The 20,279-nt window shown below is 37.1% G+C and overlaps 1 protein-coding gene across 17 annotated transcripts in view; it reads left to right on the top strand.

The window, feature by feature from the left end:
- The window catches only part of DMD (dystrophin), a 1,146,493-nt gene that overhangs the window by 1,023,705 nt on the left and 102,509 nt on the right, over window positions 1-20,279 (top strand). For all 17 annotated transcript variants that reach the window (XM_074534563.1, XM_074534577.1, XM_074534568.1 and 14 more), the window contains one exon: window positions 6,827-6,887. In XM_074534563.1, the coding sequence (XP_074390664.1) occupies window positions 6,827-6,887 (61 nt within the window). The remainder of the gene's footprint in view (window positions 1-6,826; window positions 6,888-20,279) is intronic.

A 20,279-nucleotide genomic window follows, 5' to 3' on the forward strand; every position in this document is an offset into this window, starting at 1 on the left:
CTCAGAGCTATTCAGGTTCAGATCTGAGTCTTTTTTCTTCTTATTTCTGCGCCTTTGTGTTTTCCTTCAGTTATTTAACCCACTCTCCTGAGAAGCTGGAGATGTGGCTCTGAATTCCTCCAAACTGGGAGAGAAGTCAAGTACTCACTTCTCCCACCTTCTGTGCGAGTGCTCAGATTATTATGCAAAGCAAAGGCTAGGGAAGCTCTTTCTTGCACAGGCAGATGTCTTTAAAAGGGCAAGTCCTAATTGAGACATCCAAGTCTAAAAATGAGTGGGCTCTGTGACTCTTAGGACACTTTACCCATCCATCTGATAAATTATTTTCCAGTGCAAGCAACTGTAGCTTTCCCTCTTATTTGTCACTTCATGCATTATATCATATTGTCTTTGAGATATTCTTTTGACAAGCAAATATTGAAGACCATGTCTTCATGAGGGATTTTTTGAAGGGAGTGAGTAGGAGATATGCTATCTCATTTTTTATAGCAACCTAATTAATTTCTGTAATTTATCCTTGGCTGGCAGAATATCCTATTCTGTAATGCTACATCATTTACAAGTAAACAAATACTATTTTTTGATCTTAATAAGATTCAAAAGTTGACTATTTATTGTCTATTATGCTTTTGTCCACTCTCTGAATTAATGTGTTGTGAAGACTGATTCTTGCCTCCCAAATGTTTTTCACCCTGCCAAGTTTAACTCAGATGAATTTAACAATATTCCCATGTTGCCAGGAGTTGGATGTTGTGTTCAGTTTAGGACATCCCTTTGTCCTCAAGCTCCAGGACTAGGATGCAACAGGCATATTCTATATATGTAAATCAGATTTTTTCTGTTCTGTTCTGCTATGGAAGACATGGAAGATTTACCAAAGATTTATTTTCTATTTATCTAATTTCATTTGCCAAAAATCACCACCAATTTGATTAGGCCACTTTATCACCTCATTTGATCAGCCAGTTTTAGAGACTCCATTTTTAAGAGCATAAGAGTGCAACAGAAGTTAGCAATGTGGAGTACCTGTATGTGGGCCATTATAAACTCTATCTATATTTCTTTGCTCTATTTCATTCAGTATTCTGCTATTAAACAAGTAGATTCTTGTATTTCTGCCATTTTACAGTTGTGGGACATTTAAGAAAATGAGCACTAGATGGATTTTATATTTCACAATACAAAGTGGCATTTGGAAACTTTTGGAACACTGTTCATGATTAAAGGTGTGCATTATTCAGGTCTTATCATATAATGTTGACCCTAAGCTGCAGATGATAAATCTGAAGTTGGCCATAAAGATTCCAGCAGGAAACACAGGATGGAATTGCCTCTTAACTCTTCTAAAATGATTGTCATAATTGATTCTGATCACATGTTGAACTTTTTTAATGACTAAAAGTCTCTTAGAGATTTTTTAATCATTGAAGATGCCACTTCTCTGGCTAGACATGCTCTAAATATGGTGTGTTTGGTAAAGGTCTCCACGTGTGGTACGGTGGCAGACGGTGCTCCAGACAAGTAGTGAGTGTTTGCTTGGACTTAAGAGGGGCAGAATCCAAGCTGAGAAGGGGCTCTTTATTTCCAAAATACCCATGAATCCATCCCCATGTGCAGCTGGGCTTGGAGAAGAACAGACCCTAAGCTGTGCAGACCTTCTGAAAGGCAGGTTTGGATTGATGTTTCTGCCTTGCAGCTTCTCAGCTGAGTGGTTGATGTATTCTGACATCAGTTTCTCAGCTACATCAAGCAATTTTAGACCTCAGTGCTGCACAACATGGTCTGACTGTTCATCAGTCTTACCTAGAATAATAAAAAATTCACATAATTTAGAAATCAATCTAAATCTTAGCTGAAAAAGCCCCTATCTTTTACAGGTATATAGTGGCATTTGTTGCAAAGAGCTTGCATGTTATGCAAACATTTCTATTATGTCACTGCCATGCAGATATGCATTTTGGAGATGGCATCCTGCCAGCCTGCATCATGCACTGATTATGGTTGGGAAATATTGCTTTAGCATGTTCTCTAAGGAGGAAAAGCATGACCTCCTTACAGTCTCTGGAGAGCAGCATTTTCTCATTTGTAAAGATGTTATCTGAAAATAATCAAAATGTAGTACTCAATGAATCTTCTTTGAAAAGTTGAAGTAGCTTACACAGATGGGAAATTCTGATTCAGAATCAGAGTCTTTTCCTGATGCAAAGATCATGTCATCCTTTTTTCTCCCTGCCTGCCTTTATCTGAAGTCACCAAATCCATACTTTGCTGCAGTGGAAATAATTGGCATCAAAACAAATTTTATGTAAATAAATAAACAATTTCTTAACTCTATGTTTGTATTAAGGTATTAATGATGATAATGCTAGGTAAGAACAGTGTAAGTCACACAGGTCATGCAGGTAGAATTTCCAGGCTGAGTCAGAGAATTATTATCATTAAATGTGAAATGTGAACATAATTCAGCAGCTTGCTGAGTTACAGACACGATGGCCACCAAACAAGATAATGGGGATGTAATAATGAGCTCACCTTTAACTACCATGATGCTAAAATGAATATATAGTAAATATAATTAATTTCTAACAGTGAGAAAAAAATAGTTGACAAGATATATGTTACAGTGTATGAACACTACACAATGCTTCTTTGTGGTTTCTGTCCCAAACCTCTTAGTGAAAATTAAGTCAAAAGATTTTTTTTTTATTTAGAACTGAAAAAGTACACTCATATGATACACAGCACACACTAAAAGTCTGTGCTGACTATTTAAATGAGGACCACTGAGAGTAACGTTTAAATGTGGACATACCAAATTTACTCTTTGAATAGCTGAAGGAATAGTTTACCATTAGTAAACATACATGTATTTTTCATTATGTTTGCATTGCTAAAGTGAAATATTTATAAGATTATTTTTTTGTAGTATCAACTACTATCATCCTCTTTAATATTTCATTCAGATCCCTGAATAGATTAAAGCAGTACTGAAGTTCAGAGAGCCAGCATGCTACCATTTCACTATACATTCTGCCAACAAGTAAGAATGTCTGCTTACCAGCAAGAACTGTGTTCACCGGCAAAACAAGTCTCAGCTCTTAGAACATCTACAGAAAGAAATAAAACTCAAAAATTAGGTAACCATTAAAATATATGTCAATTCAAATAAAGTGTAGGGAAATTTAAATTCACTCTTAAAATGCCCTGTATTTTGTGGTGGTTATTTAATTTCAGTCACAAGAGCATTGAAAGTAGCTGGGTGTATGGTAATGGGTTCTTACACTGTGCAAGCTCAAGCAATAAAACAGTTTGGAATTACTCTCAGCAAACAGGAAAATGTCTGCTTCTTGAGTGCTGCAGCACACAGGGATACTACAGCATATATATATATATATATATATATATATATATATATATATATATATATGAAGTCTTTGCTAGCAAGACAGGTTAGGTTGATTTAACCATTTACCTGTACTACTTTTGTAATGGATAGTAAACCTGTACTGATAACCAAAGATAAGAAACAGCTAGTCTCAGTTTCTGGGCTTCTGCCAAAAATGAAATGATTATTCTCTGTGTATAGCTGCAAAAAGTACTGCACTTTTTGTCAACTCAAATTTATGCAAGGTTAGAATCATCCAGGAAACCAGAAGTGTATTATAGACAGCTTCACAGCAACCTCTTGAAGGAATACTAAATCCAATTATGCAGAATATCACAGAATTGTTTGTTATTTCTATAGCACTGAGCTCTCATGAAAGCAAAAGTATTTGTTCCTCTTCTAATGGATAAAGAACACTATCATATGTAAGATTCTGTGATAATAAGTTATGACTGCAAAGCTCTTACCCAGATTAATTCAGAAGCAACAGATGAAATACATCTTCTGAAAAATATGCAGCATTCCATTCTGTCCTTTAGCTATTGAATTAAAAACAAATCTTAAAGTGGAACAACTGTAACTTGGTAGTATTCCCATTGGGAACATTAATGATTTCTTGGGAGAGAAATATGGAACAAGGTCAATTTTTAGTTAATACTGAAGGATATTTTGCTTTCAAAAATGATAATTTAGTGTAATCTGATTTGAATTATTTCTCACTTGATGCCATTGGCCATGGGTAAGAACCCTACAATTGCATTTTAGAACTGGTTGATGGACCACATATTAGCACACATTAGGTTAGAATTACTGAATGAAAGCATGTAAAGGAATCGCATAGTAACTGATAGTGTAAAATGAAACAGTTACTAAGCTAACTCCTTAGCTTTTGTTTCCTATTGCCATCTAGAATGGAGAATATTGAAGCAATCATCAAAATTATATTTGTAGCAGTTTTCCTTCTTTCAAGTAGAAAGAATATTTAAGCATCATGGTTAAGAATTCTGTATGAACCTGAAAATGGGGTTATTTTGAGATTTTTAACATCAAAACATTACACAATATTCTATTTTTGATACTTTTTACATTTCTACAAAACACATAACATCTTTACATCCTTTGAGGCTGTAGCTGAGCGCAGGAACTGAGCAGCTGCAGCTCAGGCTGCCAGGAGGAGCAGCTCAATGGGCAGCAGCTTTGGCCTCCACAGCTCCTCAGCCGTGCAGTCCATGAACACAGAACCAAAGGGCAGTGCCTGGCCCAAGAAGGGTTATTTCATATATAAATTAGGTGTATATTTGAGTGTTTGTATTTGAAAGTGCATATGGTTTTGTGCTCCTGTGTTTGTGGGCCATGCTACAGCCCTCAATGGCAGTGTAGTGTGCTGGTTCTCCAAGAGATCTAACTCTGTAAGTAAAATTCTGTTTCTTGCACATTTTGAGAGTTACTGATTCTCATGGTTCATACCTTTGAAATTCACTTTCCTTCTTTTAAGAACATGAGTCTGTGTAAATGTAAGTAATAGGAAAGCAATGACAGCTTAGCTACAGCTGGCTGGCTGGGGGTTGAAGACAACAGCAGAACATGCAGAGGTGCCAGAATTTTTGGAACTCCTTGGCCACCAGCAATCTGAAACAGGATTATCATATTTGTGGAGAGAGGCTTTTCATGAGGACATGTAGTGATAGGACAAGGGGAAACAGCCTTAAGATGAAGGAGGATGGGTTGAGATTGGGTGTTAGGAAGGAATTCTTTACTGCAAGAGTGGTGAGGCACTAGAAGATTGTCCAGAGAGGTTGTGGATTCCCCATTGTGGATGGGGCTCTGATTAATGGGGTCTAATAGCAGGTTCCCTGCCCTTGGTGGGCAAATTGAAACCATGAGATATTTAAGGTCCCTTCCAACCCTAAGGATTCTATGATTCTTCCGAACATATTCCTTCCTTTCCCTAGCTTCTTAGCATTGTCCAAAATTTGTATGAAATTCATTTACCCTCTCCCCAGCCTGTATCCTGGTTCCCATCTGCTCTTCCTTTTCCTGTTCAGACCATCTATAATAGCACCAGTTTCTCCCATGGCTGATTTTTGTCCCCTCAGTGGAGTCCCTAGTCTTCCTTCAACCCTTCTTCACAGTTCATTTGCAAAACTAGTGAGATTTCCCTCCACAGCCATTTTAGAAGCACATTTCATCTCCTTCCTCAAACTCTTGTCCATACTCCAATATGTGGGCAAGAGAGAAACTAAACTTCATTCTACAGACTGATTTCTGTGAATCTGGTATAAAATAGATTAAATATGTATATTTGTAATTATTATTTGTATGTATTGTGATTTGTTGATTTTGATAAGGCAGGTTGGTAGTGGCATTTTTAAAGTATCTATTTTGAGTCAGAGAGGGAAAGAAAGGAGAGCCACATGGTCAAGAAGCTAATTCCTAGTTGTCCTGGTCACAGTTGCTTTCCTTTGTGAACAGCAGGGGTCACTAAAAAGAAAGGTTATAGTGGGTGAAGCCAACAGGCTGGGGTTGTTTTCTCCATTAGATTACTTTTCATATGTTTTCTGTTTTAATCGTTATATTAAAGAAAGAAAAATCTTCGTTCTAATTTGTTTGACATATAAAAAATTCCTAATAAAAAAATAATCTCCCTGATTATGGCCTAAATTATAACTTATCTCTGCCTCTAATAAAAAATAATTTATAATTCTTTTGTCAAATGAGTTTTATGGAAACCTCTTTTACAAAATATTTTCGTTGTGTTCTAAGCTGATGTTGACATTTAACACCATGATAGCCAAAAGTGAGCAAAGTTATTTCTTCTCTATTTGTTGTGATCATACTGTCATTTTCTCCATTATCTGCTGTTATTGGAAGACAGTAAGCCACAATTGGTAATGTGGAGAAATAAGAATAAAAATGCCCACCATTTAGAGCAAGTCAGCAAGGGAATAAACACAAAATATTTAGATGCTCTCTCAGTGTAATTTCACTCAGTAAAATGCAAACAAGTGCATAATTCTGTTCTTAGAAGGATGAGAAGTGCTGACCACACAAGGAAAGAAATAGAAGAAAACCCAGTCAAACACTTTAGCAGGAGGAATCCTACAAGGGAACACACTAGAATCATATGTTGCTTGCTCTGCTTCGTATCTGTTCTGTGAGCTTAGCTTTCAAGGAGTTTTTGTATTTATCTTTGCAGCTGAATGAGTTCAATTTCTCTCAGATTAGGACAGAGGTTTCAGAACAGCAGGTTAATCTTTCCTGTCTCCACGGGTAACTGAGCAAACAGACCTGGATCGACATGGCCGAGAGAAAAATTGTAATTCTAGAGATTAACGTTGTCTTTCCTGTTTGACTTCCACGTTTCTCTTCTAGGTATGTTTGTATGTATGAGTGTATGTGTGCAGCTATTTATTTATTTGTTTGTTTGTTTGTTGTTAACAGCTTCTGTCCAAGGCCCCTGGGAGAGGGCAATCTCACCAAACAAAGTGCCGTATTATATCAAGTGAGTATAAATAGTAATTCATTCCAGCTATTTTCATTTCTTATGTAAGAGGAGAGTTAGTAATTTTCTTAAATGATTGTGAACTGCCCCTATGGTGTCTAAATGGGAAGGACAAAAAGGAACAAAACCTGCAATACATTTCACAGAAGTGTGCTAGTTATCTAGAAACACAGTAGGATGCCCTGATTTGTAAGTTGTTTGGGTTTATGCTGCTATAAATCACCTGCAAATGAAGTAGAGCTTTGAGGTACCTGGATTATCATTTAAATTGTGCTGTTGCCCTCTGTGTGCATGTATGGGAGGTTTTTCAAAACCAAACAAGCCCCCAACATTCTGAATTGCAGTTGTAAATGTGATTCACTAGGGGGTTTTTAACCCTATAATTTTTAAATAGTTCATAATAATGTAATTAATTAATAATTTTAAGATTTTGTAATGGTTTTAAATGCACATACTCAGTACTATGAATTCCCTTAGGGGCCCTACTTGGTAAAGTCCATAGCTGAGGAATTACGAGGGGCAATCAGTCCCTAAAGCGTAATCTTTTTAAGTTTAGCTCCAAAATTAAGCTAGTTCCCTTTAAAAGATATGTCTGCACAACAAATGCGAAGAACATTTTTTAAAAATCACAATTTGGAAATACCTACCTGCTTCTCATGCCCTAAACAGAGCCACCACTCGACAACAACAACAAAAAAAAGATGGTTTAATACATTTTATTCTTTTCGTTTGAGTTCTTTACCTGTAACATGTATTTTGAACTACTTATCCTACTTCTGAAGGAAACAAGGTGATGCAATACCCGCTATAAACACTGTAGTGCAAGTAGCAAAGACATGGGTGTTGTTTAATACACCTATTTCCATGGCTCCTCTTTATACTCCCTAAACACTTTGCAAGCTCAACCAGTTTCCCTGAAGCCATTTGGTTACAGAAGGCTCTTGCAGTGGCACTTCAGTTGCAACTTTCACAAGAGGGTGAACTTCCACAGCAGCCTTAAACTAGGTATGCATGAAGGAAACTCTGTGGTGCAGTTCAGAGGTTCAGTTGTACCTGGCTAAGCTGGTTTACTGTTGCATTAAGCTTGTAAGTTTTCTGATGTTTGCATTGGCTATGAATAATGGAACAGTCACAAAGAAACTGGAAAGCTCTATCAAGAAGGAGGGGCAGTCTACCAGAGACAGGCTGGAAAGAAAGTCAAAGCTCTGGCATGTAAGACAGTTTATGGCACTAACATGAAGATGAAGATTCTCCTTTTCTCTTTCACATGGCATTATGGGGAGGGGAGGTTGGCAATGCTTGAAGTAGGCACAGAATGCACTTCATCCTGTGCTTGGCACCTCTGCCTGTGCCACTCACACCCAGCAGCCCAGGGTAACTGGCTTAAATGGTCAATGCTTGTTCTGCTTACTCCTTCCTACTTTTTAGTCATCTGTTCTAGGCCATTTACAAATTCAAAGGAATATGTTTATTTTGTTCACTTTGAAAACCATTTTAATAGCCATAAACAGTTGTAGGTTTATGCTGTTCATCCTGATTTAGGATCCTGCCAACTGCTCTAGTTTGTCACAAATGAGTGATTCAGACTGCCTGAAGGATCAGTGTCAGAGGTATTAACAAGTGTGGGTTTAATATGAATTTATAAAAGTGCATCTTAGTAAAGTTCAACAGCAAGGTTCACTCTATTAGTTACTACATTACACAAAGGAAAATCAAGTTCAAATCTATTTCAAATTATTTGCACATTGACCAAAGAGCCAAAGGGTAAGGGAGACCCTCCCAATGGGTCATGAGTTTCAGAGCAGACCCTCTTGCTTTCTAAAGCCCTGGTGGAGCTCAGCTGTGGCTAGGTCCAGACTTAGTCTCAGACTTGGACAATGGCATATGTCTAAAGGAATTATCTGCATGGATTTCATTAATATTTATTCAGCATGTTACCAGCCACTTACCAAGGATCCATAACTAAGGTGTCTCTCTGCCTTGGGTAAGGAAGGATTTTTTAGTCTCAGGTAAGGAATCCCAGTCCTTGAGAGGAGTCCCATTTCCAGGGGAGAGCCACTGCTGTGCATTCCAGCTGCACTTAAGAGAATTTGAATTGGACTCATCCAAAGATTGGTTGTTTGTAGAACGGTCTCTGCCTCAAGGAGTGACCTTGAGAGCTGTCCCAGGGCAAGGGGAGGTCACTGCCCTGCAGCCACGCTGCCCAGCAGGGAGAGCTCCCTGAGGTGCCTCCCTGAGGCTGTCAGATGTGGTTGGCTTGTAGTCAGCTTTAACACAGCAGGAAGGGTATGTGTGTACCTCCTTGTACCCACAGCCCTCTTTGTTCCTTTATAAAAGACCCTTGGAAAAGCCACCTGCTGTGCAAGCATGACTCACACAATCCCTGTTCCAAGCTCATGCGCTTCGATGCTCTCTGGGTCACTCTGCCCCTTTGGGAGCTTCTAGAGGAGTTCTTGGCCTGGATACAGCTCAGGTCTTACTTGCTTTGGAGCCTGTACCAAATTACTGATAGTTTGGGTTAGGGGTAAAGTACATCTGTCATACATTACTAGTTTAATTAAAGTTTTAATTTAGCTCTAACTTGCTGCCCTTGAGATGTAAAACAAAGTGGTCAAGTTTTAATGCATCTTACTGAGCTGATTGATCTATTGCCTTCTCCAGCTATCCTCAGTCATTTGTTTTTCATTCATTCTCATCACTCATATTGCATATTTACAAACAAAAAAATTGTTTTCTGTACCTTTTTGGCTTTTAAAATAAACATATTCTTTTTTTTAGTCTTTGAGGCATTACTTTTCTATTAGTTGTTAATTCTCTAAAAGAAATTCATGAAGGCTAAGAAAATACAGGTAGCATTCTTTTCATGTTTATATAATTTTCTTTCTGTCATCAATATTAGAATATTAGTGTTAGCCCTCTTCATCAACCAGATTTGCTACACATTTTACTGGTATTCATTTTATCTGTTTTTCCCTTGATGCTTAAATGTTTTTATCTCATCACTTTCTCATTTGTGATGATATTGCACTCAATAATCTGTAAATCAGGCAGTACTTCATGCTAAGTCTTCAGCACCAATGTTTATTTATGGTTAGGTATCTTCAAGACCTGTGATTTTCCTGGTTAAAATTACATTTGTATACAGCTGATTAATCTGCAGCAACTAGTTGCTTCTAAAGCTTCAATAATTCCCTCTTGAGCTTATTCACACCAGTTGGTTTTAGGTTTTTTTTTTTTGTTTGTTTCAAATTGTATTTGGATAGGCAACATTGCCATGGACAATATAATTATCAACAGTGTGCAACCTGCTTCAGCTGTTCCTGGTGTCTGGCATTGGGTCTTTTCTTGGCCCAGTGTCAGCCTCATGGAAATTGCCTTTCAATGGCCTTGCATCAGCTGCTGCATTTCCCTCCACCCCTTCATGTTCTTTCCTCCTTATGGAGATGACAAGCCAGACCAGAACTTCAGCCCCAGCTTTCTCTTCCCCAGCAAACTGAGGAAATGTAGTTTTTGTGTTCCAGGACAACAGAAGTATCCCAAGCTCAGGGCACTGAGCACTTGCTCAGACCGTGAGGTGCTGCTGAGTTAAAAAACCCTCTGCTTTGCCTCTGAGGTAAAACACGTAAAATTGCTTGAAAACACATTCTATCCAACCCTTTTTGTTTTGATCTTTTTTCTCCTTGATTTATTCCTTGTGTCTAGTACAGAATGTAAAGGTTTTATTAGATTACAGAAGGAAAGGACTATAAAAATATAGCTTTCAGTTTAATCAGTGCTGTTCTTTGAAGACCTTGATCCTGCTTTTACTGCAGTGCAACCTAGAAAATGGAAAGGAAGAAGCAGGCACAGGCATGTCTGTACTCTTTATTAATGTTTTAGCTATTCATTAAAATTTCTAAATTTAAGATTTCAGAAGACAAAACAGGCAATTAATCTACATTAGCAATCTGAAAAGCAAATGGAAGAAATGCACACCTCAAAGACTGCTGAATATGTGTCTAAAGATTAAAAAAACGTCTCAAATTCTAAAAAAGGCAGATAATAAAGGTAGGGAGGCTGCGGATTTTTACATTGTAATTCAGGTTAGATCACATTTTAGCAGAGCTCACCCCTGATGAAAGAGATCTCACGTGTGCACTTGCATATTCTTATCTTCCGATCAAACAGAGAGAGGAGCTGCTCTAAAGCAGTGACAGGTAAAAAAATCAAGTGTCTATTTCCCATTTTGCAGCACCAGAAGAAATATTTGGTCATGCTGCAGGACCCAATCCCTCTGCAGTGTTTGTCCCCCCAGGACACAAGGGGACATGAAGCAGCTCTGCTCTGAACCATGTTTGCATCTCTCTCTTGCGTCTCTCATCCTCTGCTCTGCCCACTTGCCCATTACTCAGTGTTAGGAGATCTCTGTTGCCTCAGATTAAAGAGGAGAAGTGGGATTGAAGTCTGCAACATCCTTTCTCTAAAAAAATATTCAGTAGTCCTGCCATCGGGAATGTGTTGAAATCTAGTAGGTGTGACTTCTATATTTGTACTAATCTTTGACATTATTCTTCCTCTGTGCATCTAGCTTGCCAGTTAATAGTGTCTGTCTTCTTACCCTCTTGCTGTGCCCATTCTTTTGAAGGATTTAAAATGCTTCTGCAAAAATACAGTAGTCTTTCATCTCAGTGCTTCCCACAAAGGAAACCTTCAAAATTATTTCCCAGCCAAGCTTATTTTCTTATACAGATTATAGCAGTTCACTGAACTTTGTCCTGCTGAGGACAAAGCTGGATTCTCAGGAGCTTTGACTCCTTGAGAAGATCCATGTGAGCCTCTCTCTATAAATTAGCTATGCAGTGAGCTAACTCCAAGGACAAGGCATCTCCACTTGCTCACTCTCTTCCACATTGTATCTTCCTATGAGAATATTTGATTTGCATTTAATGCATCAGCTTGTGACATACATTTTTTGCTAGTTTTAGATCCTTCATTCTTTTTCTATGTCACACTGGAGATCTAGCCGGCCAGTTTCTATAAACATTCTTCTTTGTTGTCTTATTTTTTAATCTCCCTTTCAATTGTTGTTTAACCATGCAGAATTTCAACACAGAAAAAAAAAAAAGCTAAGACCCCTGAGTTTTCATTGTAAAAGCAAACAGATTAAAGCCATGATTCTTTTACTTTTGTTCAACTTAGAGACAGGATAAATGAATGTATCTGAATTAAATTCTGCTAAGATAAAAAGTGAAGAAATGCTGTTCTGAGAAAATCACTTGGGTTAATTGTTTCTTCTGCAGAATGTAGATAAGTACAAGGCACAAAAGGAAGTAGGAAATATCTGTCAGAGCAGAGAGAGACACGGAGAACCATAAATAAATAATGTATGATTATGTATATGCAGTGAGTGAAGCTGTGAGCAAGCTTTGAAAACCATGTGTATGGCTAACAGTTAACCTATCTACCAAATACAAAAAAAAAAAAGTATTATTTTCGCATCTCAAAAGCATAGTTATTATGTTTTTTTCCTGTCTTTCAATTCTGAACTCTACATAGCAAAATTGAAACTATTGTGAAGGAAAAAGTAAAATGCTTTTCAGTTTGCCTTTATGTGATGTAAATTCTCATGCTGTCTGGCATAAAAACCTAAATGATATTTCTTAGAGGTTTGTCCAAGCGCAGAGATTTTCTTTATGATTTGTAGGGTTGTGAAGCCTTGGTTCCAAAACTTGTCACTAAAATTTAAACTCAGAGTGTAAATAAATGAGAAATCTTGAGCCTTTAACTACCTTTATAATGGAAGCAGAGGTTATAAACAGATGTGTTCCTGCTGACTGAGCGGGAGCACTCAGAGAAGATACTGTGGGCCTGCTCCTCATTACCATCTGTCAGCAGGGAGTTACTGCCCTCGCCACAGAACCAACTGAAGGGGATTTAATTTGTTTTTAAATGAATTATAAGTACTCAGCAGCAATTTCAGTGCATCCTAGCTGGTGTGGGAGCTGAGGGCAGGGCTGTAGCCTCTGGTTTGGGGCAGTGAGTGTTTATGCTTTCCCTCCATAAACACAGTGCCTGCGGTGGAGAGCGGCTTCCTTGGGTGCCTGCACAGCACCTGGTCCTCTTGATGGGACCCTGCTCATGGTTAAGTGGAGAGTAAAGCTCTTTAGCTTTGTTTTCAAATCTATTCAGTGCAAATGCTCATGAAGAGTATGTAGTGTTAAGCATTACAGAGAGGTTGAACAATGCAAGGATAATTTTTGTGCAGGTTAAATCTTAAGATGTGTTATGCAGGTAATGAGCTGGGTAAGAATTTTGGATGTAATCTGACTTTCTTATTTTCCTATTCAAAGGGAACATATCAACATTTAAAATCTATTAAATGTAGCTAGTCATTACTTTCCAGCTCTGGAACTAGGAGATTAATATATGAACTGTTTTTATAGACAATAGTGTGAAAAAGTAAACTTTTGGTACTGTACAAGGAGTTCATGTATTTATAGTGTAGCAGAATATAATTACATAACATTAAATATTTTACTTTTATTTTAGCTGAAGTTGTAACATTTATTGTAAGCTGAATGTGATTTTTTCTTGAATTTTACTTCATTTCTATTAGCTTCATTTTACTCCAGTTGTTAAATGTAGCCTGGCTGCACTTAACAACTGAAGTAAATGAATGAAAAATTACAAAGCCAATATAAGCTTTACAAAGTTGAGTGACATCTATACAATATGGCCCTATTTTATAGAGTATATGCCAAATCTTCCATTAAAAAGTAGATTTTACAGCTGCTCCTGATAGCTAAAATGTATTGCTATCTACTCAAAGCCCATCTTTTAAACAGTGTGCTTAATAAGCAGGATTCTAAAATAGGAATTGTGTTTGATTTCCACTGGAATGCTTTGAACTTGAAAAGATTAGACACATTAAGAAAAAAAATAGAAAGATTTGCCTGTCAGAATTTTCCTTTTTTTTTAAAGATCAATTACGTACTTAATTTAGATGACAGACAAAGAGGAGACGATTTCTGACAACTGTCCAATGTAATATTCAAGGAAATGGGGAATATCTCAGATTCCTTACATATTTGTGTTATATCAAGAAGTCTCATACTTCCTTTTTTTTCTCCAAAGACTGACAGCTTCTCCAAAGCAGCACTTGTCACATCCATTGCCTGAATTGCCCTTGGTCCAGTGTCCCTTCTCATGCAGCCAGCTCCACAAATAAGATGATTTCTCTATTTCACATAAGAAAAACTCCATCCATATAATAACGGAGTCAGCATGAAATTGATCCTGCTTCACCTACTGCATCTTTTTTGTCTTCTTTGTGATCTCATCAGTCTAAAATATGGCAGGAGTGTAATTTCTAATTGTGCTTTAGGAAAGGTCTGAACACCAGTGAGGAAGCAGTGGGTATGGCCAGGTGTGATTTACATTTCCAGCTCCATTTGCTGTGGATGCACAGCTTTGGTTGACTGAGGAACGTTCTCATGTGGGCACCTGAGGCCATGCAGCAACCCAGAGCACACTGAGAGTGCAATAATCAGCCATGCCAGCTGGGCTCTCCCTCTTTCCCTAAGTGGCCTGTCTGTCAGGGCAAAGTCAGGTGTTCTCCTGGATTCTTTTACAGAATTAATTCATGGATCCTGCTGAACTGCTCTTGAATCTGTTCTTTCTCTGACCTTCTAAGACACCAGCTCTCCTGCTGACTGCAGTAAATTTGTATTTTTCAGAATATTCTCCACCTGTCTTTACTTCTTGCCATGAGAGATTTGTTTAGTCTTTACTTACTGCATCATGATTATGGATTATTGGACCCATTTTTCTCCTAATGGAACGCCTTTCAATGATTTTCTTTTATTCTTGTCAAGTAATAGCTGAAATCAGTTCTGTGTTGCACATCAGTCCTGTGATATCCTTATCTTCAGACCTTAAATCTTGAGAACTAGTTTGTGTATATACTACATTTAGGATCTACAGATTCTAAGGGACACATAAAATGATGTAATTGAGAACTGCATGAACATCAGTAAAGTTGCAGTTAGACTTAAGGAAATATTCTAATGAATAGGTTAAGAATGACCAAATAATCTACATTCATTTTGCTTATTTCTCATTATTTGGCAGCCTCCTGCATGTTACTTATTTGCTTTGCATTTCAAATATTCATCAGATAAGCTTTTATATTAGGAAATCTCTGGCTGGATAATTTAAGAAAAACAAACCATAAAAAAAATGCATTTCATCTCTGAATGAATTGCTTTTCTTACAAGTAATTTTTGTAACACAAGCATTCATGGCATTGCATTTTCCATGGCAGTCGAGCTCAGAAAATGAGATTATGGCACAACAGAAGCAGCACCCTTTATATAACAAGCCTAGCAGGGTCACTGAGTGCTGTCTGCAGCCTACAGAATAGAATAGTGAGTAGAGGTCAAACTTTGCTCCTTATCACCTACCCACTCTGTGTGTCAAGGTCCTCCCTCCTCTTTCTCAGCAGGACCAAAGATTGTTAGCATAAATGCCATATGTAGGTGGTACTTTGGGAGCTTGAGGGGAGCACAAACTCAGTACAGCAATAAATTACTAAGAATTAAGGTTGCTGTAAATATGTTCAAAGTTATTGGTATGAGTTTTATTCTTCACTGATGTACTTCACACTTTAAAATGTGAACTTATGCACTATTATGTTAATGAAATTTAATGGTCATTTGAGTTGTGGCGTTTAATGTTACATTTTTTATGCAGTAGGTAAAGGTTTTTTAAGAAATCTAAATATTTTAAATCATGATAATACAGTGTCATTAATGTATTTTATATTTATCTAGATGTCTGCTAGAAAAGTTTCTATTATTTCAATGTTTAAGTATTAGATATCTGGCTAGTAAGTAACCCAGATTGCCTTTTGAATTTTATTATGTACTTGTCTCCTTGTTTTCTTTATCAAGGTATTTTTTCTGTTCACTACTGCAGAGCTAATACAAGAGTAGAGGGGCAAAGATACATTTTTCTGTACTTCATTTTTCCACAAACTCAACTCAATTTCTTTTTCTTAGAAGCTGCATTATTGGAGAAAATGTTGTAAAACTTTTCATGCTTGAGGGTTATGACACCCTGTGTGAAGCATACTAAGAAAAATTGTTAGAAAGAAATGTTGCAGGCATGGAATTAAAATGTAAAGAGTTGCTAGAAATTTAGTTTGGCATGGGCATAGATAACTTCATACAAACACCTCACCTATACAAGCAACATGGAGCACCATGATAAGATTGTAATCATATCCCAAAGATTTTCTAGCTGAGGCATGGGTGTTATATTTTGTTAATGATTAAGAGACACTTTTGCAGCAGGAGCTTGGTCATAGACATCCCAAGGAGATGTTTGCTAAAGGGTATATGGTCATACAAATGTATTGACCTTAAAATATGGAATAAAGAAATATGAGGAAGATAAATAAAAAGGAATTAAATCTCAGTTGAATAAAAATACTGAAATAATAAAAATACTGACATACTAAAATAATTTTTGTTTCCAAGCACTATTTTCCAATCCACCATTTGCCATCCTGGAGGTTCTATAACCAATGGGATGCACAATTTAACATGGTAAAGAATGTGACAAAAAGTGAACAGATCCTGCTGCACACTGAAACACAGAAAAACTGCACCTGTGTTAGAAAATCAGAAGCTGCATATGTCCTCCCACATCAGTGATTTTTATCTACTGTTTCATCTGCAATTTAAATCTGCTTAATTGCTTTTGACTTTAGGACTTCATCAATGGCAATGCTCTTAGGTGACCTTACCTGTGCACCTGTTTTGAAAACACAGGAAAAAAGTGAAAGCAATTGCAAATATGACTTGATGCAACAGCAGCAGCTGCAGTAAACAGGATACAGCCATAAAGACTGGATATGTCCCTAAGGAAACCAGTGTGTAATTCAGTTTCAGATATAAACACAGAGAGAATAACAATATGAAACAAACTCATAGGTGAATATTCCCTCAATGAAGGGTTCACTTGAAGGTCTAAAAATGCAAATTTGATAGGAATCCTAATGTTACAAAATATGCTATGTGCACATATATGCATTCTGTTACTCCTGGGACTCCCTCTGCTCAAATAGTCAAGGAACAATTTGAAAAGTGTTTAAAGCAAAATTCTCACCAGTGAGAATTTTTTTAACCCTGTTTGCTAAGAATCCCTAGACTGTATAAATCATGTACTGCATTTGATAAATATGATTAAACAGCTAAACTCAGAGAAGTTCTGAAGTAAAGAAGCCTACATTTATTATAGTTTTTCTTACATCTTGATTACAGTGTTGCATGTCATTAATTTGCATTTACTTCTGTGCTTGAAAGCATCCTCTACTTCCATTTTATCACAAGCTCCAGTGATACTGAAGTTGCCAATTTTACTGAGCAGATTTTGTTAGTAAATGAGAAGTTCTAATGTGAAATACTTTCGTGTGTATTAATCAGCTTTTAGCTTCTGCATGATGTTCAATTCCTTTTTTGCTGTGTTTTGCTGATCCTTGACTATAAAAACATAGTCAATGAATATTACAGTTTGCTTTCATGGCACAGTGTTGATATTCAATGTCTTCTATAAGACAGTGTAAATTCAAGTTCATTAAAAAATAATTCTGAAATTTTACAGTTTAAAACATAAAACTAAAATCTGTAGCTGAACTAGCGTTCAGAGATATTTATCAACCAAACCTATAGGCTTTGGATTTTTCTTTTAATATAAACCCCACAATGATGGTTTCAATCAGTATAGAGGGTTTGCACTTATAACTGAAAAATTTCTGTGTGTTTTGTAACGGCCTTTGTGAAGCACAAAGGAAAAGCTGACTCCAAGTGACAGCCATATTCTGTACTTTCAGAGGTAACTGAAAACCACATTAGACAGCTCCAAATTTTGTTTGGATTCAGATTATATAATTTTCTTGAAGTAGCCCTAAACTAAAATTATATCAGGTATAAATCTCAATAATCTTCAATTTCAATATGTTTGGATTTTGGTTTTCTGGGGGTTTTTGTCTGTTTGCTTGCTTATGTGTTTTTGTTGTTTCTTTATGCTTTTTGTTTCTGTTTTTGTTTGTGGTTTTTGGGAGGTTTTTGTTTGGGTTTTTTGGGAAGTTTTTGGGTTTAAGTTTTTGTTCTTGTTGTTTTGGAAGGATTTTTTGTGAACACTATTTAGAAATTTGTGGGGGAAAAAAAGAGAAGGACTACTCAACCAGTGATAAACCATATGGTCTGTCCCTAGCAAAGGAAAGCATATTTATCAAGCTGCTGCCATAGTACTGCTCAGCAGCAGGAATTCAGAGAAAAGGGCTTGTCACAGTGAGGGAAGTGGAATTGAAAAGCACTACTTGTTTGAAGGAGAAAAGTTTTGTTTGCAACAAATTTCTTTGAAGTAATAGCAAGTTACAGATGGTATATTTCACAACAAGAAATTAGAAGAATGACACCTGGGACATCAAGTAGCTGGATATTAGAGAACAAGTCTATTTGCTTAACTTCTTCAATCCCTTAGACATTTGGACCATATCAAAATGACTTGTTTAGGACTTTAGATTTCTAGTGATGTATTTTCTTTGAAGCTTATCTGGTCCTTCTTTCCTTACATGGAAGTTTCTGTTCAGGACTGTCTTTGATATAAAAAAACAAATCTTTTTTCTGACACTGCTCAATATGCAGAACATTGCCCTCCTTCTTCTTGGAATTTGTGTCTTTTTCCAGTCCATGTTTTTTTTCCTGCCCAGTCATTTCTAGCTTCTGTTCCATTTTCTCCTTAAAACAGCTCTTAATAGGGTCACTAACAATTTCCTGCCGTCCAGTTCCAAGAATCTTTTCAGTTTTCACTTTCTTCTAGGTCATTCCACCACTTTCAACAAACCCTCTTGCTGCTGTCCTTTCATGCCTTCTCTTGGCTTGCTGTCAGGCTTTCCCTTGTAATAATTTACTGTTTGCTTCTTCTGTGTCTTCTTTCTTATGCTCCCTTTGCAGAGCCAGTCTTCCCACTGGAAACTCTGCCTCTAGCCCACCACCCTCTTTATTGTACTTTCTCAGCTCTCCTATCAGAGTTTTGTTTAATTTAGTTATGCTGATGACTTCTAAATTTGTTAAGTACAGTTTTCTTTCCTGTTTATAGCACTTGCCATTAGATGGTTATTAAACCTTAAGCTCAAAAGAGATGTTTTCTCTCAAACACCAGTGTTTCTCTGATGACATTTCTATTATTTTACCCAATGTTTTGCTGCCTCTGTTGGCTATCCCATGCACTTGATGCCTACTTACACATTCAGTGTTGCCTGTCCTTAAGATAATTTATCTCCTTTCCCAACACCAAGCAAATATATTTTTTTCTGATTCTCTTCTTTTGAGAGGATTTAACTTGGTACTCAGTCACTCTGATTAGCAGTGATCTAATTCAGCCTCAGCCATTATTGCCTCATTAAAAGATACTGTGTTCATTCTTTTAACAACAGTCATAAAATGAATTGTAACAGCTCAAAAATTTTATTGCAAGGAATATGAAATATGTGAGAAAAACTTAGAAGTTGTTGGAGGCACTGTTATTCTTTGCATCACCTAATTCCAGATTACAGTTTGGAGTATCTTTATTGCTTGGTTACATACCACTGGATGTTTCACTGTACCTCTGCACAAAAGGCACATACTTTTTACATACTACTCATTCACGTGGATTAAGAGAATTTTAAGGAACAAAAATATTCCTTTCCTATCCAGGTGTCCAATCTGTCTTGAAGAATGTTGAGGTGATCTTGATCCCATAGAAGTCTCCATGCCAGCAGGCTCCATTAACTTAAACCCCGTGAATTCTTTGTCCATCACTGTTGGCAGGCACTGACATTGTCAGAAATACCACTTTCTGATCTAGAGAATGAACTGTAAAAATCTAATTGTCTTGGTAATGGTGTTTAGAAACAATTTTCTGTGAGGCAGTTCTCTCAGATTATTTCCTCTATTTCAGATTAATTCCATAAATTCTAAACCTTTGTGTATTGGGAAGCTACCAAACTTTAATTTACAAGTGTCAGCTTGTTAACACACATCAGTTCCATATTTGTAAATTACTGTTTGCTTCTGGATCTCTCTGAATTCCAGCTAGCTGCTAAGGTTTTTCCTACTAAGTAGAAGAGAGCATTGTCCCTTCTTGTTCTGAAATAATATATCACAGGGCAACGTCCTGCAGAAGTGGGGATTAGCCCTGAGCCCACTGGCTCTCAAGAGCAGCCAGCTGCCTCATGGCTGTGCATCCCACCAGGTACAGCTGCATTCAGCAGCAGCACAGAGTATACAGGTATTATCCGCAAAAATTAGAGTCAATGGGATTTTCAGCATCAAGCCCTCTCTGAACAGCCCTGTATGAAGAGTG

The sequence above is a fragment of the Zonotrichia albicollis genome, chromosome 2 (assembly GCF_047830755.1).
Source record: "Zonotrichia albicollis isolate bZonAlb1 chromosome 2, bZonAlb1.hap1, whole genome shotgun sequence".
In the NCBI taxonomy this organism is placed as follows: domain Eukaryota; kingdom Metazoa; phylum Chordata; class Aves; order Passeriformes; family Passerellidae; genus Zonotrichia; species Zonotrichia albicollis.